This window comes from Macadamia integrifolia, chromosome 4 (genome assembly GCF_013358625.1).
Source record: "Macadamia integrifolia cultivar HAES 741 chromosome 4, SCU_Mint_v3, whole genome shotgun sequence".
NCBI lineage: Eukaryota > Viridiplantae > Streptophyta > Magnoliopsida > Proteales > Proteaceae > Macadamia > Macadamia integrifolia.
Genome location: NC_056560.1, coordinates 37,462,625 through 37,475,001, shown reverse-complemented (window position 1 = coordinate 37,475,001; position 12,377 = coordinate 37,462,625). Strand labels below are relative to the sequence as shown.

Here is a 12,377-nt window from a genome sequence, read left to right as displayed (position 1 = left end):
AAAACCAAGGAAGATAGAGAAGTGCGTGTGGGGTGTGTGTGAGAAGTGATATAGTGTTTGTTGGGGTAGAGAAACAATGGAAGTGATTGGTTTAATATATTATTATTATATAATTTTATATCATTTAAATATAAAAGTTTATTTTTTTTTCTTTTCCGTTGAAAAACAAACAAGTAGAATTTTTTTTCCTTTCTTTTCTATTATTTTCTTCTCTTTTTTATTTTCATTTCTTTTCTTGACTATCAAACACAGCCTTAAGATTTTTATTTTCCCCCACCAAAAAAAAAAAAAAAAAAAAAAAACGCTGATTAGAGTTAAGGCTTGAAGCCTGGCGGTGCAGATTTCAGAGGATAAAACACTGCAATAACAAAGCGAGAAGTCAACCGAAACAGAAAGACACACAGAGAGAGGATGCTGAGTCTGGTGGTGGGTGTGGTATCTTCAATTTCGATCCTCACGATCCTCGTGAAGTTCGCCATTGCAGATGGTAATGATCTTAAACTTCAGTCCTTATGTTGATTTTTCTGTTTCCTTTTCTTTTCCCCCAAAATTTGGAAACCAATTTGATGCTATGTCTTATGTTCTTTATTCATTTTCCCGTTTTGTTTGATTGGTTCAGGGGATTTTACCTTGACGTCAAAAAGGCGTGCCAAGCGCGAAGAAGTCGAAGATAAGGTGAGTTTTTGAGTTTTTATTGAACCTCATTTAATTGAATGATTTTGAGGAGTTATAACTCTGTTTCTTCTTATTTTTCCCTCGAAATTTGGGTCTTAGGTTGTTTGGATTACTGGCGCCAGCAAAGGAATTGGTACTGATTCAAGTTCTCTCCCACTTTCTTTATCTTATTTACATTTCTTAAACAGTTTTCTTCATTCTGAAACTATGTTTCGGTAAATTTTCATTTTATAACTTATTGCTTCTCTATAAACGGTAACAGTTGAATATTACCATTTGTTAACTGTGAAAACAAGGAGTTTCTAATTGAAGTTTTTTTTTTCATCCCTGGCACAATTCGAACAACCTCATTGTTTTTATGGATTTGAAAAAAGTGTCACAAGTAATTGAAAAAAAAAAAAAAAGGGTGTCAAGACTCAAGAGAAGACCCTCTTGACGGTCTGCCATGTGGCAGGATGACGTGCCAATTCCAATTGTTGGATATAAGGCATGGTCTGGATAGGCCATGTCGTAAATTTCATGGTCAAAATCAATCATATAACCCCTAATGTATTTCCAAGCATTCCTTAGTGGTCCAAGTCTTGGTGTGCACCCTCCTGGTAGTCGCGGAATTTCAAAGCATTGATTTACCATTTGGCAAATTTTGACTGGACATCTCAGTAGGGGACCTAGGGGTTACTTGCCTAGAAAATTTGGGTCCATCCGACATTCTACATGGCCTATATTTTGGATTGACCAAATAAGCCTTTCAAGGTAGGCCAACCAGATAAACTTTGGCTGTATAGTCAATTTGTGTCTTCCCCTTTGACTGCATGAATTTTCATAAAGTTTTATCCGTTTTGTGTATGTTTCTCAAGCATAAGTTTATTTTAGGGTAGGATAGGTCGAGTCCTTGCACGCATGATGTCTATCTTATGTCAAGAGAATTTTTTTTATTTTTTTATATTCTTCATATTGATACTTCAGTGGCTGTTTTGGCCAATAATTAAGCAAACTGATTGGGGGGTGCATTTTCTTTTTTTGGGGGGGGGGGGGAAGAGTATGGTGGTAGTGTACTTGGCTCGCTTTTAGAGAATTCTATCATTTTGTCTTATTGAATTTAATTTATTTATTTTTATTATTTCTTTTAAATATGAGGGTGGGGATGTTGGGATCTTCTAGACCACCATATGAACTTGAGTTGTTGTCTATCCTCACCTCATCGATGCTTTAGCTTGTGGGTAATTGCCTAAAGGATTGAACAGGGGAAAATTCCCAAACAATATATGCATAGAGTAACTAACTCAACTCAATTCAACACAGCTCAGCCTTATCCCAACTAAATGGGTCAGCTACATGGATCCTATTTCTCCAATCAGCTCTATTCAAAGCAATACAAGATTCTAGTCCTAAGCTATACATGTCTTTTCTCGCCGTTCTTCTATAGTTATTTTAGGCCTACCTCTAGCTCTTTTAGCTACTTTAATGTGAAATAAATCACTTCTTTGTATTGGAGCATTAAAAGGCTTCCCTCATGACACCTCAGATGAGTTTCTTACAACCTATCATGCATAGGGGCAATGCATATGTTTGCCCTAAATTGTTCTTTCTTTTTTTCTTTACTTATATAGTTTTACCGCTCATACACTTCAACATCCTCATTTCAGCCACATTTAATTTGTTTAAATGCTTTTTCTTTATTGCCCAACATTCAGCCCCATATGTCATTTCTAGTTGATTAATTGTCTTATAAATTTTCCCTTTTAGTTTTGTTGACGAGGTAATGACTTGTGTCATATATGACATTAGCCCTCTTTATTTATGATAACGGAGAAAAAGTTCTTGAAAATTACAAAGACCATTAAACCCCTTGGGGTCGTTTGGCAACCGACACTTTCCCTAAAAGCTAGTATTACAACTGATGCAGATAAGTCATTTAATGGGCTTATTTTATTGGAAATAAGCCTTGGGTTAGGTTATGTATGTGTTGGGCCTTTGATTTCATGGGTTTTCTTTGTAATGGGTCACTTTAATGGGCCTAAAATATGGGTAGAAAGTAGAAAAACGGGATTTAATTCATTAGTTTAGTTAGAATCCTATTTTGAGTCTATTTCCTTTGTTATTTTAGTTTTTTAGTCAGTTTAAATTTCTCAATTAGTTAAGGATTGGGTTAGGCCTTTCCTTTTTAGTGTTTGAGTCAGTTTTGAGTCTTCTATATAAGCTTGTAAGGGGCTTTAACATTATGAAAGAATTTGATTGAATAAAAAAAAAAGAAAACTTTGTGCTGGAAAATTGTGAGATGCAGTGCTGTGAGAGACAGCTTGAGTGAGATGCCCTAGGGAAGAGTGAGATAATCGACCCAACCTATACCCCTATACCCCCATTCTTCCCTTCATTCTCTTACTTCTGTTTTGTACATACTATCTATTTTTATTGAATTTTCTAAAGATCCTCCATGGGATTGGATCACTTGTGACCCAATCTTACATTAACCACAATCCTCAACATCCTCATGAGTACGGCTTCTAATTTTGAGTACATTGGACTTGCTAATATACTCATTCACAATCAGTTTCCCTTGCCTTAAGGTGTTCATGTCATTCAACATATAAGTAATGTGCGAGAACTCCCTTTTGAATCTCTCCTGCATCTCTACTCATGTTGTCATGGCTCAATTTCTAGGTTGATCCCTTGGTATTCTAGGTCTATCCAGAAGTCTTGGACAGCTTCGATAAGCTTGAATTTAGCGAATTTGAAGCGGACTTCCTCGGTTATATTATAGAAATCAAAGTACCGATCCATCTGCTTAATCCAGTCTAAGAGGACTCTAGCATCGATTTGACCATCATAGGAAGGGGCATCTCTACCTTGATCATTCGCTTAACATCATAACCCCTGTCATACTCTTCAAAACCCTCTTCATCTCCATATGGGGTGTGGTACCTTGGACCATGTTGTCCACGACCTCTACCCCGACCTCTACCACGTCCCGTGCCTAGGAAGTTATCCCCTATCCTATCATAACCATCAGCGTGGTTGTCATGGTTCTCCACCTCGGGGTTGGGAACTCCTATCTAAGGTCTAGTGCCTAGAGCATTGTGAACCTGCTATCAGTTTGAGTTTAGGATAGATGTCTCAATGGCAGCAAGGCTAGTGGTAATGGTCTGGAGATTAGTAGCTTGTGCTTCTCGATCAGCTCTACTAGTAGCCAACTCAATCTGGTTAGCTTGGAGGGTTTTAAGGTTTCTTCGTTTGGTTGAAGTAACGTCGCCCATTGCTCAGACAGAATGGGGGTGTTAGGAGGGTTAGACATCTCTTGGTATGCTCTACCACTATTGGTGGACATAAAAAGGGGGGCAACTAAGGTATTGTTATGCTTCAAGGCCTACTCAGAATCTCCAATTGAGATAGGTAGTTGGCTCTTTCGACCTTGAGTCTAGAGATGTCCCTCTCAAGGATGTGTTTTTGGTAGGATTGTTTCCTATGCTATTTGGTCCAGCCAAGCTAAGGAGGAAGATGGCGTCTTCTAACCTGTGGTAGCACTGTCTTGACTCAGACTCGACTATGGAAAGGTTATGATGGAGATTGGATCTTAGTAAGCAAGACATAGGGACAAAACCAGCAACATCCTAAACATCACCACCATGCTTTGATACCAGAATTGATGTTGGTAGAACCCTAGGAATTAGAGTCCCTATACAGGTTGATTAGGTTGTCAACACTAACGTGGGTTAAACTTAGGTATGGGCTGAAAGTAAGGGGAAACAACAATATGCATGAATTATGTGTAGATTTAAAGCCAGAAAATTGCTGTAGTAATAAACAATAAAAGTCCTAAGCATTAACATCAACTTAACAGATTTCAATTAGGTAATATGGGGATGGGAACACGGGGCAGTAAGATGTCAAATGGGGTGAATGCATTTCAAGATTCTAGTAGTAGCAGTTACTGACCGAATCCTTAAACTTGCAGTCAATAATTAAAACGAGAAATACTCTTATGTAGAGATTCAGCAGAGGGACAAAGTAACAGCAAAACGAAAGGCTTCAACAAGGTTGTGAGGCATGCAACTGGAATTGTGGGTAAAAAAAAATGGGTTTATGTTATTACAATAACAAGAGGGAAAATCAGAGATTTGAGGGGATGAAATCCTACGTCCTCTAGACTTTTCTAAGGTTAGTAAATTGTGATGCATTTGGTATTGTAATAGGTGGTGTCCTAGGATAAGAAGGGCATCCTGTTGCTTACTTTTGTGAGAAGCTTAATGATGCTAGGCAACGATATTCCACATACGACAAGGAATTCTATGCGGTTGTCCAATCCCTACGTTATTGGTGATATTACCTTCTACCGTAAGAATTCGTGCTATTCTCTGATCATCAGGCTTTGAGGTACTTGAGTGCCAAAAAGAAGTTAAATCAGAGACATGCTAAGTGGGCCGAATTCCTCCAATTGTACACTTTTGTATTCAAGCATCGACATGGTGTTGAGAAATGAGAATACCGCAGCGGATGCATTAAGCCGGGTAAACATGTTCCTCAGTTGGATAGGATTCCTCTCCATAGAGCCCATGGACCATATAGTGATCTCACAACTGGGGTGACCTCGACACGTGTGCCCGGGTCCTCCTAGCTGTGGGATCACTCTATGGTCCATGGGCTTTATGGAAAGGATTCGGATTCTCCTCAGTTGCACGAATGCTAGAAGTCGGGTTAATGTACTACTTTAGACCATGAGCGTCGATGTTGTAGGATTTGAGCGAGTGAAGGATCAGTATGCCATCTATCCTACTTTTAGTGAGTTATTCACTTCCTTGAGTGGAGGTATTCCTCAGTCGCTTGGATTATTTGCTGAGAGATGGCTTCCTTTTTAAAGAAAGCAGCATTCCTAGGACCTCATTCTGAGATTTCCTGATCTGGGAATTGCATGCTGGGGAAGTTGCCGGCCACTTCGGTCTAGACAAGACCATGGTGGATTTATTATTATTATTATATTTGTAAGTGGGTAGGAGTTATTGCCACGGTGGGAGTAGTGTCCTATGCTATTTGGTCCAGCCAAACTAAGGAGGCTACCACTCAGGGCCATGATTCTATTTATGTGGTTGTAGACCGCTTCACAACGATGGAAAACTTCATTCCATGTTCTAAAACCTCTGATGCATCAATAGTGGACAATTTTTTTTTCAATGAAGTTGTCAAGTACCATGGACTGCCCCTAACCATAGTGTTCGATAGAGATGTTAAGTTCACCGGTCACTTTTGGAGGACCCTATGGCGGATGATGGGTACCAAACTTTGTTTCTCCTCGGCCTTCATGTTATGTACCTAACTTCCTCATTATTATTATTATTATTATTATTATTATTATTATTATTATTATTATTATTATTATTGTAAGTGGGTAGGAGTTATTACCACGGTGGAGTGTTTGGTAGTTATGTAACTTAATATGGTAAGTTAGTAGATGTTAGAGGTAAAGTATGTAAGTGGAATACGTGGGTTTGTAACTACTTTTTATCCTATTTAATAGGAACTAATATGGAATAGAATGGTGATTGGGAGGTAGCCGCCTCTTCTCAAGATAAACTTAAGAGAGATAATTTAGGATAATTTTTTTATTCCCCTTCTATTTCATATTAGTTCCTATTAAATAGGATAAAAAGTAGTTACAAACCCACGTATTCCACTTACATACTTTATCTCTAACTTCTACTAACTTACCATATTAAGTTACATAACTACCAAACACTCCACCATGGCAATAACTCCTACCCACATCATATTAGGAAGTTAGGTACGTAACACTTCCACCCTCAAATTGATGGCCAAACTGAGGTTGTCAATAGGAGTCTAGGGAACTTGTTACGTTGTCTCATAGGAGAGTACCTTACCAGTTGGGATCGAGTCCTTACCCAAGTCGAGTTCGCATATAACAGTTTTCAGAACCGAACCTTTGGTCTGTCACCCTTTGAGATTTATTTAGGGTACCAACCTCAAACACCCATAGACCTTGTCCCTATTGTATCCAGTTCTAGAACTTCCCCGTCAGCCGAATCCTTTGCATGACACATACATGATTTACATGTAGATATAAGACGACGGATAACATTGAGCAATGATCAATATAAGTCCAGGGCAGATGTGCATCAGCGACTGCAAGAATTTCAAGAGAACGATATGGTGATGGTCAGAATCAAACTGTAGCGATTTGTCAAAGGGAAAGCGAGCAAACTCCATGCTCGTAGTGCTGGTCCTTTCAAGGTTTTTAAACGAGTAGGTGCCAATGCTTATGTCCTTGATTTGCTAGCTGATATGGGAATCAACCATATTTTTAATGTAGCAGATCTTGTTCCCTTCCATATTATGCCTATTGCTTTTTCCTTTTACCCAGATGACCTTGAAAACTTTCCTTTTGTACTTGATGACATTGTTGACCATACCCCTTCCCTACCCCCTACCTCTCTACCACCTATACCTAAAATTGCTAAGAGAGCTGAAGAAGTTGAGAACATCCTTGACGAGAAAATTGTGTCTACAAGAGAGGGAGGTTCATGAGAGTTCTTGGTCAAATGGAGAGGACGCCCCGAGATTGACAGTATGTGGATCACTATTGAGGAGCGTCAGAAGCTCAATCCGGACATGCTTGAGTACTGCATGAGTCTTAATTCGCCGGCATTGAATTCTTTGAAGCCAGGGAGAGTTGATGGGGACATCAGTTCAAGCTACTAGGTCTATCAAACAAGGCATCGCAGGAGACTATCCAGCTTGGACTCTCTGGCTGGATGGTTGAGGATCAGCATGGGGCCCACCTTGGAGAGTCATGCAAGGACTCCTTAGTTCTAATTTCCTTGGACAGCTTCATATGGGCTCCAATTGAGTACTCAACACAAGAACTACTATTTTTTTTTATTTTTAGGAAAGTAGATTTGCTTTTCTTTAATTACTTAGAGTATGACTCTTTATTTCCTAAAACATTGGATTAGATTAGGACTCTTTATTTACTTTCCTAAACTATTAGCTTCTGATTAGGATTCCTTTTGCTTTTATTATGTATTGAATTGTAAGGCCTACGACCAGTTTTAGTCAATGAAAAATAGAAAACAGTTTGTGCGCAAGAAATTCTTCCCCCCCCCCCCCAAATCGTGAGTCTCTTCTCTCCCCTCATCGTGGATGGCATCTCCTTCTCTCTTCCTCTACTTCGATACTTCTTGTTCTCCCCCCCAATCCCTGATTTTTCCTATTGCTGTTACAGCAACATAAACCATTTTTTTACCCATGATCTCAGTTGCATGCCTTCCAACTCCTGTTGAAGCATTTTGTTTTTCTGTTACTTGTTTCCTTGCTGAATCTCTACATAAGAATATTTCTGGTTTTAATTATTGACTGCAAGTTTAAGGATTCGGTCAATAACTGCTACTACTAGAATCTTGAAATGCATGCACCCTATTTGACATCTTACTGCCCCATGTTCCCATCCCCATATTACCTAATTGAAATCTGTTAAGTTGGTGTTAATGCTTAGGACTTTTATTGTTTATTGCTCCAGCAATTTTCTGGTTTTATAGCTGCACATAATTTATGCATGTTGCTGTTTCTCCATACTTTCAGCCCATACCTGAGTTTAACCAACATTAATGTTGCCAACTTAATCAACCTGCATAGGGACTCTAATTCCTAGGGTCCTCCCTACATCAAAAGCAAATTTACTTTACAAAAAAATTGAAAACAACAAATGTAGCAGTTCCCTCCTGCATTGAGTGCTCAAGTGGGGCCCATATGAAGCTGTCCAAGGGAATAAGAACTGAGGAGTCCTTGCGTGACTCTCCAAGGTGGGCCCCACGCCGATCCTCATTCATCCAGCCAAATAGAGTCCAAGCTGGGTGGTCTTCTGCGATTCCTTCTTTGATAGACTTGATAGCCTGGACTGATGTCCCCATCAAGATGAGATCTGTGTGTGTGTGTGTAAAATTTAAAAGGTGTGAGGATAAAGAGTTGACAGGGGATCGGATAGTAGCAGAAAATAAGAATAAAAAAGGAAGGGAGGTGACGAATGGAAAAGAGCCTAACTAATCACACTTGGGTTGTTCGGCAATCAATAGTTCTTCTTCTTCTCTCTCTCTCTACCCTTAATTCGATCGCGTAAAGTTCAGAAATTCTTGAAGTAGCAGAAAATTTAATAGCTTTTATTCACCAATTGTGGAAAAGGAATTCATCATGTTCTTTGCAAAACTTTGAAAAGTCAAAACAAACATGTTATTCAACTAAACGAAAATAAATCTAAAATTTGTAGAACAATGCCCATAGAGAAGTGGAAACTCTCCCATACTGTTAGGTTAATGATACCAATATTGAAAAATCCCTAAACCATGGTTTACCTAAAAGCACTCAAATGATTAGTTGTGGCACATTTAACTCTATCAAAACAAAATGCTCTTGCTGCTTGTGTGTGGTCCACTCCTCCCTGTAAATGTGAGCCCTACATCCCTCCTGACCCTTCATGCCAAAACAGATGGCGGCCTTTGAATATCTTGTACAGACATTAGGGTACCCTCAAAGAAACATGCTTATACTTTTCTTCTTTATATATTATATATATATATAATATATATATTAATGTTCAGAGATACAAACAGATTCTTCAGCAACCTTTGGTTTTGGCTCCTGTTGACTTTTCTACTTTTGTATTGGATCGTTAGGAGAGGTTCTTGCAAAACAATTTGCAAGTTTAGGAGCCAAGCTTATACTTTCTGCACGAAATGAAGCTGAACTGGAGAGAGTCAAAACACAGCTTGTTGGTATATCCTTCACCGAAACTCCCAATGCTCTCTAATTCTTTATCAGTTGTTACTCCAAATTTTCTTTTCCGACTCCTCTTGATATCTTTCTGATATTCCCGTAGGTAAAAATGCACCAGATGGAGTAAAAATTTTACCTTTGGATTTGGCATCTGGTGAAGAGGCTCTGAGGGTAGCTGTACAGAAAGTGGAGTCCTTGCTTTCTGGTGCTGGTGTTGATTATATGGTGCATAATGCAGCCTATGAACGTCCTGTAAGTGAGACTTCCACTTATGTTTATCTCCTAACAACAGCCAATTCGTATAATGCACACACAAATGCAATTATCAGGCCTATGCAAAGCTAAAAATACACGAGGGAAAGCTTGGGAATGCAATCCCTAAATGAGTGGTGTGCTGCTTATTTATTTATTTATTTATCTTATTTATTTTATTCTGTGAAACCAACTACATCGTCAACTCATCTTTTTGGGAGCCTGTAGGTTGGAACTTTTAAAGCATGAAATGATTTTTGAGATTCTTGAGAATGACACCTAGCTTGAATTATCCTTCTGGCCTCCAAGGATGTAAACAGCTTACATTAGATTAAAAATTTATTCAGTCATAATTTAACACAAATTTTACATAAATACTATAGTGATCTTCAGAATGTTGTTAATTCATGGTGACACTAGTGATTACCACAAAAAGTTGACTATTACACATGAGTCCCAATCTTCCATCATCATTCTCTTTTTCCAAAATCTAAATCTATTTACACATCTCCAAGAGGGCATATAAGGATCCGCAGTTCGCTACTTTTTAAGACCATTCCCCAATTCATCATAAGGTCTCAGTTCTTGATGCAGTTTAGAAGAACAAGAAGGCTAGCAGCAAACTAGGGCATTTGACTGGGCCTAGAATGGACTACTGTGTTTAATTTTAAGTGTCCAATAGGTTATATGGGCCATCAGCTTAGTATTTTTGGGTTTACTATTGTAATGAGCCAATTCAATAAGCTCAATATGAGGGATTTGAGTCATATATGGGATTAGGTGTCAATTTCTATTTTGTTAAGTTTGAGAAGAGTTTCTATTTTGTGGAAAACATAGGTTTTAAGGTGTTCTTCCTTCCACAAATGGGGTTTCCTATTTTTCTTATTTCTTTGAAGTTATAAATAAAGAGGGGGGGTCATACCCACCGCAATGATTTGAGAAACAATTTAGCCTACTAAATCAACACTTTGATAGGAACGACAAATGAGCCATCAGAGAAGCCTACTAAATCAACACTCTGATGTCAAAAAAAGTGACATCAGAATTGACAAATTGTCGATGAGAAACTGGGTCATAGCATTTGTACCCCTTCTGATTTCTAGAATAACAAAGAAAAATGCATTTAGTAGTCCGAGGAGTACATTTTCCAATGTGAGGTTAAATTTGAACACAAAAAAAAAAAAAGAAAAACGCAACCAAAAAGATGAGACGGAAGACTAAACGAAGGATTATTTGGATACAAAATAGAAAAATGAGTATGATGATTTAAAACAGATGAGTTCATCTGATTAATAAGATAACATGCAGTAGGAACATCATCACACCAAAATTGTTTGGGGACATGCATGTGAATTATAATCGACTGGGCAATCCAACAAGTGTTTATTCTTTCTTTCAGCTACCCCATTTTGTTGAGGAGTATAAAGAGCAACTTGAAGCACAAAAGTTAGACGAAGAGGAAGCAAGAAGCACAATAGTATCTAAATGGGCTAATATAGCAGTGGATGAAGAGGCAGTGGGTGATTCAAGTTGCTTCCTTTAGATGAAGAAGTATGATTAGTGTCGTTCACTGAGGCTTTCCATGCTTTAATCCAGCATTTATTGACAATATGATTGACCTTGCTATGGTGCAAACAATGTCGTAAAGGCTTGGTTAGTTTGCTGTCCACGACCTCTATAATTACCACATCCTCTCCTCCCCCCTGAACAACGACCTCTTCCATTAAATGCAGTGCAACGACCATGATGATGACCACTACTTCCAGCAACAAAAGCAGAATTTTCCTTGGAGGACGACATCAGGTTTAGCGAGAGAGGGTGACACGATACCCTGGATGAGACAAAAGGCCCGTTCATGTAAGGGACCCTAGCACTAGCAAGTAGTTGGTTTTTAATAGCCTATAAATCAACATTCAATTCAGATAGAAATTTAGCCAGCCGAAATTCTTCACGTTGAGTCTTTAATAACTGTAAATCATTGGTGAAGAGGTTGATATACGTCAAGTTTCTCCAACCAAGGTCAAAGGTTTCGGGTTTCGACCAGGTTTTGACCCTAATCAAAATCGAAATATGGATCAAAAGTTCAAAACCATGTACTTTTTCTGGGCTTATGGGAAACTGATGTAGATGCACATCCAAACCCATCTAGGTATCCAGTCAGAGATGAACCGGATCCAATTTGGGTCTTTGACCAGTAGGATCTTTTAGGATTTTATTTTTTTCTCCTCGTAATCTTTTATTTTGGTAATTTAGGTAGGTGATAGCTGCTTGGATTTAGTTTCCAATTAATTTGAGTTTCCAAATTAGAGTAGGTTTCCTTTCATATTGAATTTCTTTTACTATTTATGCCATGTAACCGATTGAGTAATTAGAGATTGAAAAAATATGAATTGAGTAAGTGTTTGAGAGCCTGTGGGCGTGTGTGCGATTCTCCCCCCTTCTTTGTGCGATTGTTCCCTCCCTTGCAACTTTGAGTTCATCTCAGGGAATTCTTCCCTACCCCTAAGAATTTCTCCATCAAGTGGTATCAGAGCCAAAGGATCTTCCTTCGTTCTCGCCCTATTCCCTTTCTTCCCTTCCCATTCTCTGTTTTGGTTCTACCGTGATTGAGAACAGAAAAAAAAAAAAAAAAAAAAAATCCCAAAAGCCTGCTGAAACCCCATCCCTAATCCATC

At 38.5% G+C, this 12,377-nt stretch overlaps 1 protein-coding gene across 1 annotated transcript in view; it reads left to right on the top strand.

Moving 5' to 3' along the window:
• The first annotated feature begins 326 nt into the window (after positions 1 to 326).
• Positions 327 to 12,377, top strand: part of LOC122075591 (dehydrogenase/reductase SDR family member 7) — a 90,387-nt gene continuing 78,336 nt past the window's right edge. Inside the window, exons 1-5 of the mRNA XM_042640664.1 lie at positions 327 to 487; positions 620 to 675; positions 775 to 808; positions 9,351 to 9,449; positions 9,554 to 9,702. Of these exons, the coding sequence (XP_042496598.1) occupies positions 412 to 487; positions 620 to 675; positions 775 to 808; positions 9,351 to 9,449; positions 9,554 to 9,702 (414 nt within the window). The 5' untranslated portion in view covers positions 327 to 411. The remainder of the gene's footprint in view (positions 488 to 619; positions 676 to 774; positions 809 to 9,350; positions 9,450 to 9,553; positions 9,703 to 12,377) is intronic.